This window comes from Macaca nemestrina, chromosome 5, assembly GCF_043159975.1.
Source record: "Macaca nemestrina isolate mMacNem1 chromosome 5, mMacNem.hap1, whole genome shotgun sequence".
NCBI lineage: Eukaryota > Metazoa > Chordata > Mammalia > Primates > Cercopithecidae > Macaca > Macaca nemestrina.
This window is the reverse complement of record NC_092129.1, coordinates 41,629,281-41,654,772: the sequence shown is the minus strand read 5'-3', so window position 1 is coordinate 41,654,772 and position 25,492 is coordinate 41,629,281. Positions and strand designations below refer to the sequence as shown.

Below are 25,492 nucleotides of genomic sequence, written 5' to 3'. Positions count from 1 at the left end.
TTATCCTTTTCTTAAAAACTATAATTGCACAGATTCGAGTCAACTAATTCTACAAGGTTTATAACAGAAAACAGCAGCTTCCTGCTGTACTTTCTCAATCTTTCACCTCAGAGGCAATCACTCTAAATTCTTTTAGTTGCTTCTTCTGATATTTTACTCTGTATTTCTAAATAATATGCTCATGGAGCTCATTTATTTTGTCATTTTCAGATATTATCTTTTGACTTCCTACTCTGAAAAATGAGAAAAAGCAATATCTACATTTAAAAATACAAATACATGCAACAAAATCTACTCAGTTGCCTTACTGAAACCGCACAATAGGATTTTTTAAAAATATGACGCAAATTAACTGACAAAGTTCATAAATTTTCTGTAGGAACTAATCAGCAGAATTCAAAGTTCAAAGCAGTGACTTACACTGCATTAAGCTAAGGCTTAACATTCCTCGCTCCTTTTAGATTTATCTATTTATTCATGTGCTTGCATTCGGTTATGAATTAGACATGGATCTGGTTTGATTCTTAAAGAAAAATGTTAGTAACAAATAATTCTGAAAATGCTCTGCAGTTATAAAGCAAGCTATTTAAAATCAAAAGTCTTACAAGTTTCTTTCCAATTAATGTATGTTGTTTCATTTTATAGGAAATTATTTTCATTTTCTTCTGGTACTTAACTTACAAAAGTATACTTCACTTCATGAAAAGATCTTTCCAGTATGATAGTAATTAACACAAGCATTTTCTAATTTAAATAAGTCAAATGGAAAAACTCTTTTGGGACATATTAAAAAACTAACATATCAACAAACATGGGAGTTATTGCTTCATATATACAAATATGTATCTTAACCCAAAGGTATAGGAAGCTTAGAGATTTGTCAGTATATTGCATATTACAATTGATTTGAAGAAAAAAATAAAAATGTTTATCTGTCACTTTAGTTAACAATCAGGAAATACGATGGTTCCAAATGTGCTAAATACTAACATTCTATTAGTTAGTTAGTGCTGACTTAACTACAATTGAACAGCAAGTTTTCTCCTTGGAAAAGATTTTGCATTCCAACAGGACTTTTCACCTTAAATTGTTTTATTAATGACGGCTTCAGAAATATTTAAAGCGGAAACCATATTAAAACACAAGTGTTTGAGCTTCTACAGTCAGAGTGACCAAAGGATATCACAATTTTTCATTTAATTCAAATTCACTTACATGTATAAACATGTACTTAGTATATCCACATCCCAGGAGTCAGGGACAAAACAATAAAACAGAGAAGTCCTACCCTGTCAGGCAATGTGCTTTATTAACACAGAATAAATTCAGCACTAAAATATCCTTGCAAGGATTACACACATCGGGGAATGCAAATATTCCCGTTCTTAAAAGGAAACCAAAGACGACTATTAAGATGCTTTTCTAAAGTCATTGGTGAGGTGTGGTGAACCTGTCTCACAAAGTGAGAAACGGCGATAGGGTTACAAAGACATTTCTAGCCAAGATATCTGAAGGCACAGAACATTTTAAAAATCTCTGATCATCCTAAGAATTTAACTGTAGTTCCTGCTAATGTTAACAATCAGCATCTTATCATTAGCCACATGATTTCTTGTGGTTTGATGAACAACAGTAGAGGAATTAAAAACAACTATCTTAAAAGATGAGGTAAAATGATCATCTGAAGCTGCATGGCAGCTCATATTCAGCCACATTTCTTATCTGTTTACTCTGACTGACCTTTTTTTGTTGGTAAGGGGGACTAGGTAAAGTTGAAACGAAAGGTTTGTGAGGCAGAGTACATATTCAACTATACTATCTATTTACTTTGACTGACCTTTTTTTAAGGGGAAGGGGAAGAAAGAGAAGTATCTGCCTGTGGAAATCTCTGTGCTAATAAACATAAGGATCAAAAAAGCCCATCAGCCACACCAAAGTTAAGACACTTACTAGATAAGGGCAAATCCCATGAGAGTAGCTGTGACAAAGATAAAAGGTATTTCTGCATCCTCTACTTTAAGATTTTAAGTTTACTACAATCCAATTAAAAATCATTTTCTCACTTAACACAATATAATAAAGCTAGTTATCTTATTCTACAATTAAACTGATATCATTAAATAATAACATTAACTAGAAGGTATCTCAGGCTCTTATTTTGCATGAGTAAATACAGCTTGCTTTTTTCTCAAGTGTTTTTATTTTGAAAATTACCAACTCACAGTAAACCTCAAAGAATAAAATGAACACCCGTAGGTCCTTTGCCTAGTTTACTAACTGTTAAAATTTTGCCACATTTGTTTTCTCTTTCTCTCTCTACACATATGCATATGAAGGAATATTTTTGCTGAACCATTTAAAAATAAACTGCAGACATCATAACTTGTCTTTGTCATTTTGCTGGTTTTCAGCAATTTTGATCAGAAATATAAGAACATATTTACAGTGACATGACAACAAGAATAAAGTCTGAAGAATATATATGGGAATAAAAAATAAAATTCTGAATGCCAGATATGGGCCAGGTACTATGGGAACAGCCTTGCATATATTGATATTTAAATATCACAACAGTACATCTTATGACTGAGGAAACAAAGGCTCAGGGAGGTTAAGTCACTTTATAAGAGATCAAATATAACCAAATTACATTAATTATATATTAAGTAATATATAATTAAATTATAACATAGCTAGTAATGGCAAATTCAGGATTTTAAGCTGTATCTCTCTCTATTACATCATGCTGCCTCCTTATGAAATAATTTTTTCAACAAATGTGTGTGGGTAATACATAACAATTTAGGGGAAAATTTCTAAATAGGTTGAAATGAAGTAGAAGTGGTCACCTGGTAACAGGTTTTGTTTGTTTGTTTGTTTTTGTTTGTTTTTTTCAAGATAGGGTCTCACTCTGTTGCCCAGGCAGGAGTACAATGGCAAACATGGCTCGCTGCAGCTTCCATCTGCTGGGCTCAAGAGATCCTCCTGCCTCAGCATCCCAAGTAGCTGAGATCACAGGTGTGTGCCACCATACCTGGCTAATGTTTTAATTTTGTAGAGGTAGGGTCTCACCATGTCATCCAGGCTGGTCTCAAACTCCTGGGCTCAAGAAATTTTCCCACCTTGGCCTCCCCAAGTGCTGGGAATACAGGCATAAGTCACTGCGCTTAGCCCCTCTGGGAACAGATTTGAATCAAATGCCCAAACATATTCAACTTTGTATGGTGTAACCATTATCCTGGTTCACGCTGCACCATATTCACTAGGTTCACTCTCCTACTTCACCTTCACAGTGCAATGAAAATTCCTATTCACAAAGCTCCTTAGTGACTGTAAGCAATATAATTATGTTATTAAGGTAATGCTAGGTAACATATGAATGATTAGTATCTTAACTCTCCCTAAAGTACTTACATTTTAAAATGGGAAACATTATTACTACTAGTATTCTCATTTAAAACATCTGCTATTTTTTTGAGCTCTTACTATGTGCCAGAGTATTTACAGATACTACTTCATTTAATCCTCTGAACATCCCAGCAAGGTAGATCACAGTTCATTTCCTATATTTCACAGCTAGTAAATAGAGGAGTCAGCTTATCACTTCAAGTATGACTCACTCAAAGGTCTACATGCTCACCCCACTACGTAATAGATGTCTAATCTATAGAACGTTCCTAAATATCTCCAAAGAACAGGGATGTGGAGGGACAGAGCTGATTCTAGATAACTTCCTACGCCCAATTTGTACTTCTCTTTCACCTCCAAGGAGCAGAGGACAACAAAAGGCTAGATGGGGCTGCTTGCTCTTGCTGCTGTAAAATAAAAATTATTACCTCACCCTTGAAGACTAAAGCTGAAACGGCCTCAAGCCCAATGAGACAGCCTTCCGTCACCACCCATTCTAGCCTTAATAATGACAAACGTAGCAAACACTTACATAGTACTTACTATGTGCCAGCATTTGTGTATATTAGCTCTTCTGAAGCAGAAGCAGCTTTCCAGACCCTAAAGAAGGCCCTAACCCAAGCCCCAGTGTTAAGCTTGCCAACTGGGCAAGACTTTTCTTTATACGTCACAGAAAAAAAAACAGGAATAGCTCTAGGAGTCCTTACACGGGTCCGAGGGACCAGCTTGCAACCCGTGGCATACCTGAGTAAGGAAACTGATGTAGTGGCAAAGGGTTGGCCTCATTGTTTACGGGTAGTGGCACAGTAGCAGTCTTAGTATCCGAAGCAGTTAAAATGATACAGGGAAGAGATATTACTGTGTGGACATCTCATGATGTAAACAGCATACTCACTGCTAAAGGAGACTTGTGGCTGTCAGACAACCGCTTGCTTAAATATCAGGCTCTATTAATTGAAGGGCCAGTGCTGTGACTGCATACTTCAGCAACTCTTAACCCAGCCACGTTTCTTCCAGACAATGAAGAAAAGATAGAATATAACTGTCAACAGGTGATTGATCAAACCTACGCCACTCAAAGGGACCTTCTAGAGGTTCCCTTGACTGACGCCTACCTCAACTTGTATACGATGGAAGTTCCTTTGTAGAAAAAGGACTTTGAAAAGCGGGGTATGCAGTGGTCAGTGATAATGGAATACTTGAAAGTAACCCGCTCGCTCCAGGAACTAGCGTTCAGCTGGCAGAACTATCAGCCCTCCCTCGGGCACTAGAATTAGGAGAAGGAAAAAGGGTATATATATATATACAGATTCTAAGTAGGCTTACCTAGTCCTCCATGCCCATACAGCAATATGGAGAGAAAGGCAATTCCTAACTTACGAGGGAACACTTATCAAACATCAGTAAGCCATTAGGAGATTATTATTAGCTGTACAGAAACCTAAAGAGGTGGCAGTCTTACACTGCTGGGGTCATCAGAAAGGAAAAGAAAGGGAAATAGAAGGGAACTGCCAAGCGGCTATTGAAGCCAAAAGAGCCACAAGGCAGGACCCTCCACTAGAAATGCTTATAGAAGGACCCCTAGTATGGGGTAATCCCCTCTGGGAAACCAAGCCCCAGTACTCAGCAAGAGAAATAGAAAGGGGAACCTCACGAGGACATAGTTTCCTCCCCTCAGGGTGGCTAGCCACCCAAGAAGGGAAAATACTTTTGCCTGCAGCTAACCAATGGAAATTACTTAAATCCCTTCACCAGACCTTTCACTTGGGTATTGATAGCACCTATCAGATGGCCAAATCATTATTTACTGGACCAGGCCTTTTCAAAACTATCAAGCAGATAGCCAGGGCCTGTGAATGTGCCAAAGAAATAATCCCCTGCACTGCAGGCCATATATTTCAATCCCTGTATCTTTAACCTCCTTGTTAGGTTTGTCTCTTCCAGAATCAAAGATGTAAAACTACAAATGTTTCTTCAAACGGAGCCCCAGATGCAGTCCATGACTAAGATCTACTGAGGACCCTTGGACCGGCCTGCCAGCCCATGCTCCAATGTTAATGACATCGAAGGCACCCCTCCCAAGGAAATCTCAACTGCACGACCCTTACTATGCCCCAATTCAGCAGGAAGCAGTTAGAGCAGTCGTCAGCCAACCTCCCCAACAGCACTTGGGTTTTCCTGTTGAGAGGGGGGACTGAGAGACAGGACTAGCTGGATTCCTAGGCCGACTAAGAATCCCTAAGCCTAGCTGGGAAGGTGACCATATCCACTTTTAAACATGGGGCTTGCAACTTAGCTCACACCCCACCAATCAGGTAGTAAAAAGAGCTCACTAAAATGCTAACTAGGTAAAAACGGGAGGTAAAGAAATAGCCAGTCATCTATCACTTGAGAGCACAGGGGGAGGGACAATGATTGGGATATAAACCCAGGCATTCGAGCCAGCAACGGCTACCCGCTTTGGGTCCCCTCCCATTTTATGGGAGCTGTTTTCACTCTATTAAATCTTGCAACTGCAAATAAATAAATAAAATAAAATAAAAAGCTTGTGTTACAAATATTAGCCATCCAGAGAATCTAAAGGTAGTATCTGTATAGTTATCAGTGCTAAAAATTAAACAGGTTATTGCTGGTCTTATATCTGAAATCTTTTTCTTCATGTTAAAATGGTTTTCTGACACTAAAAATATCATCAATCCAATCAGATTTAAAATTCTTCAGAGGATAAATTTAACTCATATCACGTGGAGTAAAAATCCACCAAAAACGCACCTTTTCTGACCTTTCCAATCAGTGGTCACCGCATTCAAATAATGAGACTAGACTCACATAGGCATTAGAACGATTAAAGTCTTATTCTTGACATGTGTTGAAAATTACAAATATACATACATGTAATATAGTCAAAAGTGAAGGGTTTTCAAATGATTTTGGCTTCCTTTTCTATTTATTTTTCTTGTTACAAGAAAGTCTTCGATAATCTTATATTGGAATACACAATCACTAGCCTCCAGTTACATTCAGTATGGAGCTGAAACAGTAATTTAGTAGCTACAATATATGTTAAAATTAAAATTATAATTCTAAAAAGATGATGTTGCTTTTATATACTGCCTGTGAAGCAATGCTCCACTTCATAGTTGGAAAATGTTCACCAATTTTTCAAGAAAAAGGAGAATTCCAGGTTTCTGGCTTGTTTGAATAGGGATAAGGTTCCCATTAACTGAGATAAATAACACAGATAAACAAGCAAAGAAGGAGTTCAGTGTGAGATTCCTGTTTGGACACTCAGGTGCCTGTGTTCAGATACAGCAGAATATGCAGGCCTAAGGCTCTCAAGAAAGGCCAGACCTGGAAGAAGGGGCTAGAATTATCATTTAGAATGGGCATGTACAAAAAAGTTCTAAACCAAAGGGAGATGACCAAGTTTAAAGGGAAGGGAAGGAGATTCTATCATGAACCCTAAGAAGGAAGGGTCAGAGGAGAGTAAAACAAATAAACAAAAAAGAACATGGAATCCCTAGGATAAGGAGTTTCCAGAAGGGAAGGTATGATCGACAGTGTAAAACAGAAAAAGGTTCAGCATGACAAATGCTGACAAGTGGACTAGATTTGGTTTTACAGAGGTCGCCAGTGGTTTTTGCCAGAGCAATTTCAGTAAAGAAGTAGGGACTGAAGCCAGTTGTGCCATTAGGAAGAACTGTAAGTGCCTATGCCTATAAACTTTCAAAGGTCTACAAAATGCCTGAGAGCTGAACATTTAAATTAAACTTTTAAAAAAATTAAATTTAAAATTAATAAATTAACATTACTAATTGATAAACCTGGCACTCAGAAACATTTCATTCCACTTGGAAACAATTTCTAGGTTAGGGTTGTTTTTTTTTTTTTACTTCACATGAATTCCTTAGCAAGCATAATGATTGCCAAAAAATCATAATCAATCATAAGTGAGTTACTCAATGCAAATCACTTCAAAAGCAAAAGCCACAAATCTTTTCAAAATAATTAACCTTATTTAATCAGTGATGTGGATCCATTGTATAGGTTCAAGTGATCCAGGGTAAGACCTCCAACATAGAGTACCCTGGGACAGTGAAGACCTTAAAATGGCCCTGGTGAATGGAAGCTTATGGGGACACTAAAAGCTTGGCTAAGAAAAAAAGAGAGATGTAAGAGAGGAGTTAAAGTCAAATGCAGGATGAAGGAAAATGTTACAGGCTGAGGAAAAAGTCACCAGAGATTTGGACACTAAAGATATAGAGAGATATGGGGGGAGAAGAGGTCGCTTCACGGCGTAAAGTCCTGAAGAAAACAAGTATGAGGGATCAACAGCATGCATGCCTAAGGATTCTAAATAACAGGAGGAATGAAGAGGTACAGATTTAGAGAAAATCCGCAGGCCTAGCTTAGAAATTAAGATAATTTGTGCTTGAGTCCCACAATTATTATTATTATTTTAAAGGTAAGATCTTTTGCTGAATGTGCAGGGAATAGGGTTGGGAAGATGGCTTTAGAAGAGAGGCAAAGGGCCAGGAGTGGCGGCTCACGCCTATAATCCCAGCACTTTGGGAGGCTGTGGTGGGCAGATCGCTTGAGGTCAGTTCGAGACCAGCCTGACCAATATGGTAAAACCACGTCTCTACTAAACATACAAAGATTAGCTGGGGGTGGTGGTGTGTGCCTGTAGTCCTAGATAGTCAGGAAGCTAAGGTGGGAGACTCACTTGAACCTTGGAGGTGGAGGTTACAATGAGCCAAGATCGCACAAGTACACTGCAGCCTGGGTGACAGCGAGACTGTCTCAAAAAAAAAAAAAAAAAAAAAAGAAGAAGAAGAAGAGAGGGAAAAGCAATTAAGAATTATCACAGTATTTTTAAGAATGTCTTCTCATACAATTCTTGTAATCACCCTGTGAGCTTGTGAGCACAGATGTCACTAGTTGCCATATTACATATTAATAAAAGAAACCTGGACTCTAAGTTATACAGGATCATTGCTTTCAAATATCTTTTAAACTTTATGTTTAACTTACGTTAAAGATATCCTATTATTGAACCATAAATCTCAATTTTCCCAAGTGCTTACAAACATAGCTACAACACCTTTGATCTGGTCTCAGGACCATGACCTAAGCCACCTCCCTCACCAGGGGCACTAAATACCTATTCCCCCTCCCCCGTCCATGCTCAGAGACTCAGCACTTAACAGTGGAGAGAAAAGTAAGGATTCTGAGCATGGTTTGATACTCCCAAGATTTTCAGAAATGCAGTTCACATCCAGTCTTAACGAACATTCCTGAGACAAACTTACATCTATAAAAGTAAGGCATTTTCCCACAGGGTGTTTAGGGGAACTTAAATACATAAAACAGGGAGTGGTCAGTCAGTACGATTAAGATCATAATGACAATTCTGAGAAGAAAGTCTCAGAAGTCATTAGATTTTTCTCTTTAATCAGAAACAAAGCACCAAATGGATTTAAGATGTCCCAATTAAAACTGTTAATACCAAATATGAGATCACCCAAAGATTAATGTCTCATCTCAGTTTATGCTTTCTTCCCAGAAAGATGTTCGAATTCCAAGATCCTATATGTGGAAATCTTTTTGAACCCATGAGTGACAATATGTAAGAGAAGATTCCAAGTTCTCTCTTTATCCTGCTTAACCCATCTGGTGGATCTGACATTACTGGCCATTCACACCTGGTTGAAAGCCCCTCCTCCCACAGCTTCTGTGACTATTGCATGCTCTAAGGTTTCCTCCTGTTCCTGGTGGGCTGCTCCTTCCTGCTTTCCAACATGAATTCCCTCCTGAAGAAAGGAATTTTTTGTTCTTTCTGTACATTTATCTCCCTTTGGCTTATTCATTCTTACGGACTGAACTATCAGTAAGTAAATGGTGTCCAAATCTACATGCACAGCCTTCACTTCCAGTCAGTGATCTAGCTCCACAGTTCCAGTTTCTTCCTTTCTGTTGTGTTGCCACTAGTTGGTTCCCAAGTTGAAAAATCTATAATCACTACTTATTATTTTATATAGAATACTAAAAACAAACAAACAAAAGCCTGGTTATAGTACACTTTTGAAAGCTGGGAGCCTCCATGTGATTATGCTTCCCAGTTGTCTGCCTGCTTGTATTGAATGAATCAAGAAAATCAAGTTAAGGCATGAAATGCATCTCAAGGCTTTGTAATTTATTCTATTGGAAGTACATTTTATACAAACAAAGTTATATAGACTGGGCCATATCTAATACGGACTCAGAAGTGAGGAGAGAGGAGATTTGGGTAGTCTAGGCAATGAGGCTGTGTTAATCCAAAACTGTTACTGTATTCTTCAAAAACCAATACAGAACAACAAAGAGAACAAATAAAACTACACAAACCTCAGGTCTTCCACACATCCAAACTTCAAATTAACTGTAAGAAGAAAAATCAAAACAGAATCCTTATGAGCTTGCCTCCCTGTTTCAGCTGCAAGCCTGTGTGAATGGCAAGGGCAGTTTGGGGAACACTGAATGGTACAGAGAGGGCAGGAGCTAGGATTAGGTCTACCGCTGACATAAAACCATCATGAGAAAGAGAAAGTGCATCCTATGAGTGAAAATACTGGAAAAAGGCATAATAAAGATTAGACTACAGATTTTAAAGTACACTGGATACAGGGAGGTGATCTTGGAAAGCTGATAGTTTAGGGGGGAAAGGAAATTAAAAGGCAGGAAAGGGGCCAACCTCAAACCATCAACCCTGTCCACAGATATAAAGAGACAAAAACATTCTTTATTTATTTTTAAAAACACACATACACATATAAATGGTTACAAGAATTCCAACAATTAATCTGACAAAAACTTCCCTCAAAAAAAAAAAAAAAAAAAAAAAAAAAAAAAAAAAGCGAGGTAGAAAACCGTAACATATCCTAAACTGAATCAAATATCTTCAAGCAAGCACTTGGGGACATGGAAGAAAAAAACCCAACAAAACTCTTGATTAGGAACTCAAAAACAAAGAAAAGAAGTGGACAAAAACAGAAAGACCTGAAACAGACCTGACTGAACTCAAGAAAGAAATACAAGAAAAAAGGCACAATCATTTCACAAATAAACACAGAATTACATTGGGGCCCAAGAAGAACAGATTCACACAAAAGCATAACAAGGGCATTGAAGACAACAGGAAAACCACCAAGAAAATGAAAATGAGATAAAGAAAGAAAGAAAGAAAAATTATCAGAGAGAAAGTATCTGATACAGAACACAGGTAAAGGAGAGTCTTTTTATACATAATGGGAGTTCCACAGAAAATTAAACAATTAAGTAGAACTATTATTTAAAATTATAATCCAAAAAACTTTCTGGGAATAAAAGAGGACCCCAATCTATACACTTAAAGAGCTCACTGAGCCTGCAGCAAGAAAAACTAAAATGCAACAAGGGTTCTTTTTCCGCCCAGGGGTCTTGAGGAGGAGGGAAGGGGTTGATGGGGGGGCGGGGCGGGGAGTGTGCCAAACAACTTACAACTACAAGAAAATTAGACTGGCATCAGAATTCTCAAAAACGACATAGAAAACAAGGTAAAAACATAGTAGCATTTTCAAAAACCTCAAAGAAATAAATGAAAATCAAGGGGTTTATATTCAGCTAAACTATCCTCCAAGTAGGAAAACTACAGAAAAATAGTTTTAAACATACGAGAGTTCATGAGAATTCTATGCCCATCAGTCCCTCTTGAGAAATCTACAGCATTTCCTCAAGATAAACTGCATCAGATAATGGGGGAAACTCAGGCAAAAAAAAATTGATAATGAGTATTTGATATATTTAATTATACATTTAAGACTAAAACAAAGGTAGAAACCAAGTAAAAATATATTATATGCTATGTGCTATATGTTACATGTTGCATGTTCTAACAAAGCATAAATGAAACAAAATTTGATGGAAAAGGGAAAAATAAAAAGGGAAAGTAGAACAAGTTCACTGGTTATTATATAAGAAATAGGAGGGATTTCACAAAAATATAATGAAAAACTTACAAGGCAATAAATGGTTTTTTTTAAGAAAACTTTTGAAGACATTTAAAAAGTTGTAACACCAAAGGCAACCACTAAAACAAACACATAAAATCTTACCTAAATGTCAAAAAAATCTTAAGTCAAAGAAAAAAAACAAAACAACAGAAAAACACATCACACACAGAAACATAGCAAATAAAATACAAATAATAATCATAACATATGACACATTCGATGCTAAACATTTTTATCAAGAAATATGAAAGAGTTAAACTTACATATTCTAATAAAAAAACTATTTGTTCACTAAGCAAGATCCTAATATATGCTCTATACAAAGACATACCTAGAACAAAATGGTTCAACAAAATTGTTTAAAAATAAAGGTATGGGGGTTCAACATACACAAATCAATAAATGTAACCCATCACATAAATAGAACCAATGACAAAAACCCCATGATTATCTCAATAAATGCACAACCGGCTTTTAATAAAATTCAACACCCTTCATGCTAAAAACTCTCAATAAACTACATATTGAAGGAACGTATCTCAAAATAATAAGAGCTATTCATGACAAACCCACAGCCAATATCATACTGAATGGGCAAGAGCTGGAAGCATTCCCTTTGAAAATCGGCACAAGACAAGGATGCCCTCTCTCACCTCTCCTATTCAACACAGTGTTGGAAGTTCTGGCCAGGGCAATCAGGCAAGAGAAAGGAATAAATGCTATTCATACAGGAAGAGAGGAAGTCAAATCATCTGTGTTTGCACATGACATGTTTGTATATTTAGAAAAACCCCATTGTCTCAGTCCCAAGTTTCCTTAAGCTGATAAGCAACTTCAGCAAAGTCTCAGAATATAAAATCAATGTGCAAAAATCACAAGCATTCCTATACACCAGTAACAGACAAACAGAGAGCCAAATGACACATGAATTCCCATTCACAAATGCTACAAAGGGAATAAAATACCTAGGCCAGGAATACAACTTACAAGGGATGTGAAGGACCTCTTCAAGGAGAACCACAAACCACTGCTCAAGGAAGTCAGAGGACACAAACAAATGGAAAAACATTCCATGCTCATGGATAGGAAGAATCAATATTGTGAAAACAGCCATACTGCCCGAAGTAATTTACAGATTCAATGCTATCCTCATCAAACTACCACTGACTTTCTTCACAGAATTAGAAAAAAAATACTACTTTAAATTTCATATGGAACAAAAAAAGAGCCCATATAGCTAAGACAATCCTACAAAGCTGGAGGCATCATGCTACCTGACTTCATACTATACTACAAGGCTACAGTAACCAAAACAGCATGGTACTGGGGCCAAAACAGATATATTGACCAAGGGAACAGAACAGGGGCCTCAGAAATAACGCCACACACCTACAACCATCTGATCTTTGACAAACCCAATGAAAACAAGCAATGGGGGAAGGTTTCCCTATTTAATAAATGGTGTTGGGTAAACCAGCTAGCCATATGCAGAAAACTGAAACTGGACCACTTCCTTATACCTTATACAAAAATTAACTCAAGATGGATTAAAGACTTAAATGTAAAACCCAAAACCATAAAAACCCTAGAAGAAAACCTAGGCAATACCATTCAGGACATAGGCCTGGGCAAAGACTTCATGACTAAAACACCAAAACCAACGGCAACAAAAGCCAAAATTGACAAACGGGATCTAATTAAACTAAAGAGCTTCTGTACAGCAAAACAAACTATCATCAGAGTGAACAGGCAACCTACAGAATGTGAGAAAATTTTTGCAATCTATCCATCTCACAAAGGGCTAATATCCAGAATCGACAAGGAACTCAAACAAATTTACAAGAAAAAAAAACCCCATCAAAAAGTGGGTGGAGGATATGAACAGACACTTCTCAAAAGAAGATATTAATGTGGTCAACAAACATATGAAAAAAAGCTCATCATCACTGGTCATTAAAGAAATGCAAATCAAAACCACAATGAGATACCACCTCACAACAGTTAGAATGGCGATCACTAAAAAGTCAGGAAATAACAGATGCTAGAGAGAATGTGGAGAAATACGAAGGCTTTTACACTGTTTGTGGGAGTATAAATTAGTTCAACCATTGTGGGAGACAGTGTGGTGATTCCTCAAGGATCTAGAACCAGAAATACCATTTGATCTAGAACCAGCAATCCCATTACTGGGTATATACCCAACGGATTATAAATCATTCTACAATAAAGACACATACAATAAAGACACGTATGTTTATTGCAGCACTGTTCACAATAGCAAAGACTTGGAACCAACCCAAATGCCCATCAATGATACACTGGATAAAGAAAATGTGGCACATATACACCATGGAATACTATACAGCCATAAAAAATTATCGATAGAGTTCATGTCCTTTGCAGGGGCACGGATGAAGCTGTAGACCATCATTCTCAGCAAACTAACACAGGAACAGAAAACCAAACACTGCATGTTCTCCCTCATAAGTGGGAGTTGAACAATGAGATTACATGGACACAGGGAGAGGAATATCACACATTGGGGCCTTTCAGGGGGTGGGGAACTAGAGGAGGGATAACATTAGGAGAAATACCTAATGTAGATGACTGGTTGATGGGTGCAGCAAACCACCATAGCATGTATATACCTATGTAACAAATCTGCACATTCTGCACATATATCCCAGAACTTAAAGTATAATTTTAAAAAAAATTTAAAGAATTGAAAATATGATAAAACAAAAACAAAATAAAGGTATGGGGGAAAGTATATCTGGAAAGTAAACACAATATGAAAGCGAGGACAATGATTCTGATATGAGACAAGGCATAACTGAAACAAAAAGCATTAACTGTGACAAAGAAGGATATTCTTTAATGCTAAAAGTCTCAATTCGCCATATACATTATGATATCTACACACCGGAAACACAGCATCTGTTTCTATAAAGTCAAAACTACAAAAGATGCAGGGAGATGTAGAAGCCTGCTAATGATAGGAGATTTTAACACACCACTCTCAGTAACATACCATTCTCAGACTAAGTGGACCAATAATAAGAAAGGATACAGAAAGCCTAAACAACATAATCAATTTGTAAGCTTATGATTACATACTGAACTTAACAGCCTGAAAATGGAGAATATACATTATTCTCAACTGCAAATGAAACATTAACAAAAACTGATCGTTTATTAGGTTCCACTTCCCCCAAATGTCAATATGTTCCATAAAACTGAATGACTAAAATAGTATTCTCTGACTTTAATGCAATAAAACTAGAAATTATTAACAAATTTTTTTTAAGTTAAAAGGCATTTTCATATGGAAACTAAGTAATTTACTATTATACAACTCTTGGAAGAAAAGGCAAGTAAAACAGAACTTACAAAAATTTTTAAATGATAATGAAAACATTATATATCAGAATCTATGGGCTATAGTTTGAATAACAACCAGAAAAAAATTTATAGCCTTAAACACTTTATTAACAAAATGAAAGAATACAAATAAATTCCCACCTCAAGAAGCTGAAAAAAAGAACAACAAAAAGAAAGTACCAAAAAGGAAATAATAAAAATAAAAGCAGTGATTAATTTTAAAAAGCAGTTCTTTTTTTTTTTTTTTTTTGAGATAGAGTTTTGCTCTTGTTGCCCAGGCTAGAGTGCAATGGCACAATCTTGGCTCACTGCAACCTCTGCTACCTGGATTCAAGCAATTCTCCTGCCTCAGCCTCCCCAGTAGCAGGGATTATAGGCATGCACCACCATGCCCAATTAATTTTGTATTTTTAGTAGAGATGGGGTTTCACCATGTTGGTCAGGCTGGTCTTGAACTCCTGACCTGAGGTGGTCCACCCACCTCAGCCTCCCAAAGTGCTGGGATTACAGGCACGAGCCACTGCACCTGGCTGAAAAAAGTAGTTCTAATTAATAAATTAAAATTCTGCCTGCTGAAGAACAATAACAAACATACCACTAGATAGTCAAAGAACTCATAAAGATACAAAATCAGAAATAACAATAGTAAAACAACCAACAAAAGAGAAGAAATCCTACAACATTCCTTCACAGACTTTTTTTTTTTTTGAGGCAAAGTCTGCATCCAGGCTGGAGTGCAGTGGCACGATTTCAGCTCACTGCAATCTCTGCCTCATGGGTTCAAGCAATTCTGCCTCAGCCTCCCAAGTAGCTGGGATTACAGGCACCTGCCATCACACCTGGCTAATTTTTCTATTTTTAGTACAAACTGGGTTTCACTATGTTGGCCAGATGGGTCGTGAACACTTAACCTCAGGTGATCTGCCCACCTCGGCCTCCCAAAGTGCTGGGGATACAGGCACGAGCCACTGTGTCCACCCACTTTAGAGACACGTCTACAAATAAATTTGAAAACCTACAAGCAAGGGACAATTTCCAAACTTGATCCCATTAGAGACACAAAGTTTAAACAGACTCATTTCCATAAAAGAAATGAAGTTATCAAGAAAGTACTCCACAAAAAACACCATGCTTCACTAGTTTCACAGAGCAATCCTACCAAGGATTCAAAGACCAAACAGCCTCAATGCCGTACAAGTTGTTCCAGAGCTTTGGAAACAAAGGAAAATTTCTTAATTCTTTTTTATGAAGCAAGTAAAATACAGACACATAAACAAAAGGAAAAAAGAAAGAAAACGGCAACTAATATCACCTTTGATTACTGATGCAGAAGCTTTAAATAAAATATTAGCAAACACAATTCAACATCATGGTGAGAAAATGATACACAAAGAGCATGAGAGACTTACTCTAGGAATGCAAGGTTGGTTCAATCCATTAATATAGTACATCATAGCCACATCTCTAAGAAGAAAAATCATGATTATCTCCATAAATGCTGGACAAAAAAAGCCTTCAACAAAACTTAAGATCCATTTCTGATTAAAAAAAAAAAAAAAAAAAACTCAAGAAAATAGGAATTCATGCATACTTTCTTAGTATGACAAACAAATAAACATATATAATTTGCATTACAGTCAGAATCTTATTTTTAATAGAGAAACACTAAAGGCATTTGCACTTGTATCATGAATCAGACATTCTCTATAAACTATTTAGCACTGTATTAGTGGTATTTGTGGAGGCAATTTTAAGAAATATCAATTAGAGGCATCAGAATTGGAAATGAAGGTGTAGAACCACCTTTACTTGCAGGTGATATGATCATACACCTGGAAAACCCTAATGAATCAATGATCTTTAGATGGCAGAGAAACAGGTACTCTCAAACATTGCTGCTGAGTATCAAAATTGGCATATTCCTTATGGATGGGAATTCAGTAACATCTAACAAAACTACATGTGTTTACTTTTTAACTCAGCAATCCCACTTCTAGGAATACCGGACATTAATTCTCCAGTAACACAAAGCTATCATTCACTGTGGCACTGTTTATTTACAAAACATTGAAAACAAGCTAAATCTCCATAGATAGGAGAGCAGCCAAATAAACTACAGTACATCCACACAATGGTGTATTATGCAGAATGAGAATGATCTCTTTGATATAGAAAGATTTCCAGGATATATTTTAAGTGAAAAATGCAAAATTTAAAGGAGTATGTATCGAAAGTACCCCACTCTTTGTGTAAGAAAGGGGGAAATGAGAAAATATATATCTGTCTATGTATATGAGTGAGACTAGTTACCTATAGAGTATGGAACAGAATAAAACAGAAAGGCTGAGGAAATAGAAGGGGGGAAATGACACCTTTCTGAATATATCTTTATGTACATCTTGACTTTTGAAACCATGTCAATGTTTTGCCTAGACAAAATCAACAAGGACGGGAGGAAAACCCTAAAATTGAATACAAACAGAAACAAAGGAATCAAACCATGTTTCAAGTGAATAACATAACCACACTCTAACAGAGAAGAGGAGAATTAACCTAAGTAACTTCTGAATATAGTATTTGAACTAAAGACAAAAAAACTCTAAGCAAGTGCTGAGCTCTAATCAGTAAGATTCTTTTTTTCAAAGGTATGGCTTTGCAATTCTGAAACTACTTTCTAAGCATTACAGGGTTTAACACATAAGAAAATATATTGTGAATAAAATGGAAGTCAAGAGTTACAAATTTGGAAAGAGAAAATAATCCTGTGTGGTGTGGCACTGTAACTAGAAGTATAAATAGAGACACACACCCACACACACTCTTATCTAGATACCCATGCACATATATACACATATATGTTCATATATCTACATTCACAAAAAATCATACATTCATGTTCATTGTTTTTTTCATCTAAGCAATCTTAGCCTTAAGACTCATATAATTAGATCTGAAGAAATGAAATTTCCAAATTTCTAAATCTAAATTTCGAAGATATTGGCTATGCGATCCATAGTGTAGGAAAGTGTTACCATAGAAACATCTATTAGAAAAGAGGGCTTTTAAACAGAAGAGCCAGGCTAATACTTGAAGAGAAAAAATTTACTCATATATGTGACTGGATCATGAAAACAGGAAAAATATAATATTAATCCTAATAAATATTTAAATGTACCCATCTCAGATTATTTTCATGTTAGTAAGAGTAATCACATTATCTTTTATAAAAGTTGCAAAGATGCAAATGTTATCTGGTATTTCAAAAGGAAATGTATTAAAAACCACTGTACCTTACAGTAAAATCATACGAGCAAGAGGCCAGCACAGAAGCATGAAACGGTGAAAACTAAAAAAAAAAAAAAAGAAAAGAAAAAAACCCTTTTTGAAGTCAGCTGTGATAATAATACTGCTTTCTAAGATCATTCCATAAACATTATAATAAATTTAAGTTGAGTCAGAGCTGTCACTTAAAATTATGCTTTTCCAAAGCATATATGCTTTAATTTGAGGCCAAAATCTTCTGGCCTTTTAAGTATCCATCTTCGGGAAAAATATTTTTATATTCTCCAAAGAAAATTATCCCTCAAGCTTTTTAGAACTTACTTAGAACAAAATATTCCCAAAATGTTGCTATTCTGGAAAAATTAAATACAATTTCATACTGGCTATCCAAAAATGATTCTTATAGGCCAGGTGCGGTGGCTCCCACCTGTAATCCCAGCACTTTGGGAGGCTGAGGAGGGCAGATAACCTCAGGTCAGGAGTTCAAGACCAGCCTGGCCAACATGGTTTAATAGAAACCCTGTCTCTACTAAAAATACAAAAACTAGTCAGGCATGGTGGCATATGCCTGTAATCTCAGTTATTCGGGAAGCTGAAGCAGGTGAATTGCTTGAACCCAGGCGGTGGAGGTTGCAGTGAGCTGAGATCATGCCACTGCACTCCAGCCTGGGTGACAGAGAGACTCTGGCTCAAAAAAACCAAAAACAAACAAACAAACAAAAATGATCCTTACAAATATAAGGGATTTAATTATATAATAGTACAAATATATAATTATATCATTTACCAATTTTACAAATATATAATTGCTATAATCACAAGTTATCAAAATAAACATTTAAATGTTAAATAAAAACACCTTTAAGATATTTTTATGTTATTTGTATATTACAGCTAATGGAAAATGATATCAAGGATAAAAAGCAAGTTTAAAGACAAGTAACGTCTTCTAGATGAGTAAAAATGTACTTAATAAGTTGACCTTTGCAATTACCTTTCTTCAGTGTTTGTCTTACCAGCACTTTAAATAGTTAAATACACATATGTAACTACATTTGACCAGCACTTAGTTTGCAAAGTACTTTCACTACATTACCTTATTTCATTCTCAGAATCACTCTGAAATATACATAGAGCATATTTTTCAACTGCTAAAACTTGTCCACATAAAACAAATTTTTATTAAAAAATAAAACAGCACTGTGTCTCCTATGTTGCATTGCAGCCAGCGAAACTTAAAATATTAACTTAACTAAAAATTTAGAATTTTTGGCCAGGCATGGTGACACAGCCTGTAATCCCAGCACTTTGGAAGGCTAAGGCAGGTGGATCACTTGAGGTCAGGAGTTCGAAACCAGCCTGGACAACACTGTGAAACCCCGTCTCTACTAAAAATACAAAAAAATTAGTGGGGCATGGTGGCGCACACCTGTAGTCCCAACTACTCAGGAGGCTGAGGCAGGAGAATTGCTTGAACCCAGGAGGCAGAGGTTGCAGTGAGCCGAGATCGTGCCACTACACTCCAGCCTGGGTGACAGGGCAAGACTGCATCTCAAAAAAAAGAAAAACAAATTTAGAATTTTTAAAATAGTAGGAATACTGTAATTATCTTATTAAAATAATCAATAAGGTACTTTTTTACCCTTAACGTAAAAAAAAAAAAAAAAAAAAAAGGATGAAATTGGGAGATGTCACTTAATAAGATGTTTTCCAGTCATTTAGCAGAACCTGCCTAAATGAAAGCCAGGAAACTAACCTAAGTCATCTTATAACCCAGAGAAATTTACTGGGACCATCATTAAAAATTTACCTCATCCTCTGCTGTTCAGAGTAGAAAACTTTCTATATCCCAAACATCTGTGAACAGTCATGTATGTTATCATGTTAGGAAAAAGAATTAACCATCTCTTTACACCTGTTTCAACAAAGAGACTCTCACTGATTAGAAACTTATAAAGAACATAATACTAAAAGTGAATTACTATAGTTAAAAAAATAATATTAAAGGAAATAACAGATTGGGGGTGAAAGAATGAGAAAAAGATTTTTATTTAACGTTAAGTATTGAATGTCTACATTGCCCAAATTCATTCAATAATTATTCAAATATTCTTAACTAATTTTAGCTTTCAATATTAATTAACTAGGTAACAAAAACACATATAAAAAAGAATTAGTAACTCCAATCCCTAAACCCAGAACACTTCTTAATATATGCTTCATTGATTATATTTATGTAATTTTATTCTACATATAAAAGAAAAGATGAAAACTTACTTTCACCCTCCTAATAGCATAGGTATGACCAAGAAGTTCAAACACTGGTTGTCGTACATTCCTTAAGTCCCAGCCTCTCAAACTACAGTCAACCGCACCTGTCACCAGCAAATTCTAAAAACAATTCAGAGAAACATAAACTGTGACATCTTTGCAATTAAACAGTATGCAGGCTTTCCTACTAGAAACAACATCTACTTTCTGATAATTATTTAATATGAACCCAGGAGCCATTTTTGAGAAGTTGTATAACAAGTACAGACAGGAATCAACATAGACATTAATAGCAAAAAATTAGTATGACTTGTGAGAAAAAGAACTCAATATGCTTTATATATACGATGGAACACTACACACAGCTGGAAAAGGCATAGTTCCAAATAGTATTGTGGATTTTCTAATCCACCTTTACAAGTGCAGTAAGTACACAGGGGATTAAAATTTTTATCTGACAAATGAGCCCAGCTTTCTCTTCAAATGGTTTTCCCTGGAATCCCAGCACCTTGGGAGGCACAGGTGAGAGGATTACTTGAGGCCAGGAACTTGAGACCAGCATGGGCAATAAAGCAACACCCTGTCTACCCAAAAAATTTTAAAACATTAGCCAGGCATGGTAACACACACCTGTAATTTTAGCTACTTGAGAGGTTGAGTGAGGCAGGAGGACTGTGTGAGCCCAAAAGTTAGAGGCTACAGTGTGCTGTGATCACCCCACTGTACATCAGCATGGATGACAGAGCAAGACCCTGCCTCTAAAAAAAAAATAAAAATTTAAAAAAGGTTTTCAAGACTGGGTGCGGTGGTTCACTCCTATAATCCCAGCACTTTGGGAGGCCGAGGCCGGTGGATCACTTGATCCTAGGAGTCTGAGACCAGCCTGGGCAACAGTGAGACCTCGTCTCTAAAAAACAAACAAACAAAAAGGGTTTCAACATACTCTGAGGTTTTTCCAGGCATTAAAAGGCAAGAGGTCTGTTCATTTAGGTACATCTGAAAAAGCAAAGGCTATGAATTAAATTTTTCCATGTTCTCTAAATCTAAATTAATCATTGTTTCCAACTCTCTTGGACCACAATTCTTAATACAATATCTAATCATATCCAAGAATGTAACCAAATAGTGGTGAGTCTCTTATCTATTCTGGCTTTACAAATTCTGCTATCTAGAGCCCCAAGTGAACCCAGAGGTCCTAGGTGAATAGGTCAAGTGCTGGGTCCACACTCAGTCCACCCCACATAACCCAGAACAGCAAAGGATTTAAGTTGGTGCAAAAGTAGTTGCGGTTTTTGCATTGAAAGTAATAGCAAAAACTGCAATTACTTTCGCACCAAGCAAACATTGTCTGACTATGTTGGGTTTTAGTGTAAGCTAATTTGAAGAAAAGTTTCAGTTATTAGAAAATAAATTTTGTAAACCACTCTCAAATGTCTATCAGCATCTTTGTTTAGAATTCCCAAACATCTAATATACAGGCCATAATTAATTTTCCAATATGAAAAATTCATTTATGACTTTGAAACTATAGTCATCAGCACTGAAATGTTTCGATTAATATCATTGCATATGTACTTATTAATAACTTATTTTACTTATTTTTATTTAAAGAACTCTGTCAGTACAATGTTCCTTTAGCTTTAATTAATTTAAAACTGGGAAAAAACAAAGCATATATTTTATGTATTTGTCACGGTCAACAGACTACTTCAGGGACATAAATACAGTCATGCATCACTTAATGATGGGGATATGCTCTGAGAAATGTGGCATCAGGTAATTTCATCTTCGCGTGAACATCACGGAATGTACTTATACGAACCTAGGTGGTACAGCCTACTATACACCCAGGCTAGATGAAACAGCCCATTGCTCCTAGGCTACAAGCCTGTCCAGCATGTTACTGTACTGAATATTGTAGGCTACTGTAATACAATGGTAAGGATTTCTGTATCTAAACACAGAAAAGGTATAGTAAAAATATAGTATGGAAGATAAAAAAATGGTAGTAGGGTACTTACCATGAATGGAGCTTACAAAACTGGAAATTACTCTGGGTGAGTCAGTGAGTGAATGGGAAGGCCTAGAACATTACACTAAATTTATTTTTTTAATTTCCTTTCTTCAATAATAAATTAACCTTAGCTTACTGTAATTTTTTGCTTCATAAATTTTCTATTTTAAAAAAAAATTTCTTTTTGTTGTTGTTGTTTTGAGATAGAGTCTTGCTCTGTCATCAGGCTGGAGTGCAGTGGCATGATCTTGGCTCACTGCAACCTCTGCCTCCCAGTTCAAGCGATTCCCCTGCCTCAGCCTCCCGAGTAGCTGGGACTACAGGCGCCCGCCACCATGCCTGGCTTTTTTTACTTTTTGATTCTTCATAATAACAAAACTTAAAACACAAACACATTGTAGAGTTATACAAAAATATTTTCTTTCTTTATATCCTTATTTTATAAGCTTTTTTCTATTTAAATTTTTTTATTTTAAACAAAACTGAGACACACATGCATTAGTTTAGGGCTACACTGAGTCAGGATTATAAATATCACTGTCTTCTACTTCTACATCTAGTCCTGCTGGAAGGTCTTCGGGGGCAATAGGAATTTTTCAGCTCCATTATGTCTTAAGGGCCCTGTCATATATGCAATCTGTCATTGGCTGAAATGTTGTTATGCAGTGCATGACTGTAGTATATTAACACATATTTAATCCATTTCTATCTCTGATTCATATGTTCATGTGGTTAACTGAAGCTTTAAAAAAGTTGCACATGGACACTTATCTTACAGAGGCATGAAAATTGGTTAGGCTTAAAAAGGAAGATGAAACAGAAAAATTTAAAAACTGATGGACTGTCAAATTAAAAATCAAATTACAAATAGTTCAACAGCCTGACTAGCAAAGTGAAAAAGAAATAAAAGCAAAAGATGATACAAAATTGCAGGGTTAAGAGCAATAAAGAAAAACATTACATAAATTGGTAAGGCAGCTTCCCAAAACAAACAAGTAAGGCTGCACTGTTGAACTTTGAAAATTTCTGTTTCTTATTTTGCCGTTTTATGAGCACTTATATCCAATTAATGCTAATGCAGGTCAGTCACAATCATTAATTAGAAAGGAAAGGGACAGAATTTAACTTAATGGTCCAGGAACACCACCAAAGTCCACATAAACAAAGATAAATAAAATTTAGAACATTTTAACATTAGGAAGGACAGCAGCTTAGGATAGAGCCATACACTGTACCTCACTGTATTTACACCAGTCACAACTCAAGATTTCTGCCTGATGTGCGGGAATCACGATTCTGACTCCTGCTGCCTTCACATCCCATATTCTCAGAGTCTGATCACCTGGTAAAAAGGAAGACTTGATCATTTCCCATCACACCACTTGAATGCGCAGTGACATAATGTGTTCATAATAATAAGTCAAGCAAAAATACACTGCTTTCAGTGTTAGGATATTGCCACCTTTAGACTTATTTTTTTAAACCATAATAATGCATAGGAACTATTCAAATGAAGGAATACAAAAGTGACGTTGCACTGTGATAATGCTTTTAGGAGGAAAATTTGAATCTCACAGAGATAAACACAATATTGACTAATCACACACCTGCTGCTTTTTTCTTTGAGGCAGGAAAGGCCCTGAAAATTCTTGTATTAGGAAATAAAGTGATCACTCTGTACCCGCATATTGTACTAGAAACCAACAATAGAGTAACAATTTTACTGCTAAAGGCGGGCAAAGTCTACCAAGCCAAAATGGAGAATTTTTTACTTTTCATTGTCAAGTACGCTATATGTTAATGGGCCAGCTATAGGTGTACTTTTCTCCTCAAAAAAAAAGCTAAAAAATTTTATTTATTTATTTATTTTGAGATGTGGTCTCGCTGTCACCAGGCTGGAGTACAGTGGCATGATCTTGGCTCACTGTAACCTCTGCCTCCTGGGTTCAAGTGATTCTCCTGCCTCAGCCTCCCGAGTAGCCAGGACTACAGGTGCGCACCACCACGCCCAGCTAATTTTTGTATTTTTAGTAGAAACAGGGTTTCACCATGTTGGCCAGGATGATCTCGATCGCCTGACCTCGTGATTGGCCTACCTCAGCCTCCCAAAGTGCTAGGATTACAGGCGTGGGCCATAGCACGTGGCCTATTTAATATTTTTTTGAGACAGAGTCTGGCTCTCTTGCCCAGGCTGGAGTGCAGTGGCACGATCTTGGCTCACTGCAACCTCCACCTCCTGGGTTCAAGCAATTCTCACGCCTCAGCCCCCCAAGTAGCTGGGATTACAGATGTGTGCCACCACACCCAGCTAATTTTTGTATTTTTAGTAGAGATGGAGTTTCACTCAGGTGCAGTGGCTCACACCTGTAATCCCTACACTTCGGGAGGCCAAGGTGGGTGGATCACCTGAGGTCAGGAGTCTGAGACCAACCTGGCCAACATGATGAAACCCTGTCTCTACTAAAAATACAAAAAATTAGCTGGGCATGGTGGCAGACGCCTGTAAGCCCAGCTACTCGGGAAGCTAAGGCAGAAGAATCACTTGAACCTACGAGACAGAGGTTGCAGTGAACCGAGATTGTGCCACTGCACTCCAACCCAGACAACAAGAGTGAAATTCTGTCTCAAAAAAAAAAAAAAAAAAAAAAAAAAAGAGTGAGAGAGACAGGGTTTCACCATGTTGGCCAGGCTGGTCTTGAATTTCTGACCTCAGGAATCCTCCTGCCTCAGCCTCCCAAAATGCTGAGATTACAGGTGTGAGCCACCATGCCTGGCCAACAAGCTAAAAACATGTAAAGATTACACTTTGCATTATTACGAAAATAGTTTGCATTACCTAACTGCACAGTCACCTGATTAAATGTTTTACATGTTGCTTGCCTCCAATTTTTCTAAACTATAGGAAACAAAAGATGACAAGATCAATAAAATCCAGAATATATACAGCTACCTCAAAAGTAAAATACAAACAACTGACAATGGGAGAAAACCCAGTTCCATGTAATGAAAAGCACGCAGTTTCTGGCATTTTACCAGGTGGGGTCATGAATGCCATTTTGTGGTTCTAGGTCCCTGCATAGGATATGTAATATCTCTGAGACTGATT

The 25,492-nt window shown here is 36.7% G+C and overlaps 1 protein-coding gene across 1 annotated transcript in view; it reads right to left on the bottom strand.

Annotated features, from left to right (window-relative positions):
- LOC105465679 (peroxisomal biogenesis factor 7) overlaps positions 1–25,492 on the bottom strand; it is a 92,776-nt gene that overhangs the window by 27,038 nt on the left and 40,246 nt on the right. Inside the window, exons 6-8 of the mRNA XM_011714253.3 lie at positions 23,622–23,728; positions 20,379–20,492; positions 18,110–18,165 (exon numbers count right to left, since the gene is read on the bottom strand). Coding sequence (XP_011712555.2) covers positions 18,110–18,165; positions 20,379–20,492; positions 23,622–23,728 — 277 coding nt within the window. The remainder of the gene's footprint in view (positions 1–18,109; positions 18,166–20,378; positions 20,493–23,621; positions 23,729–25,492) is intronic.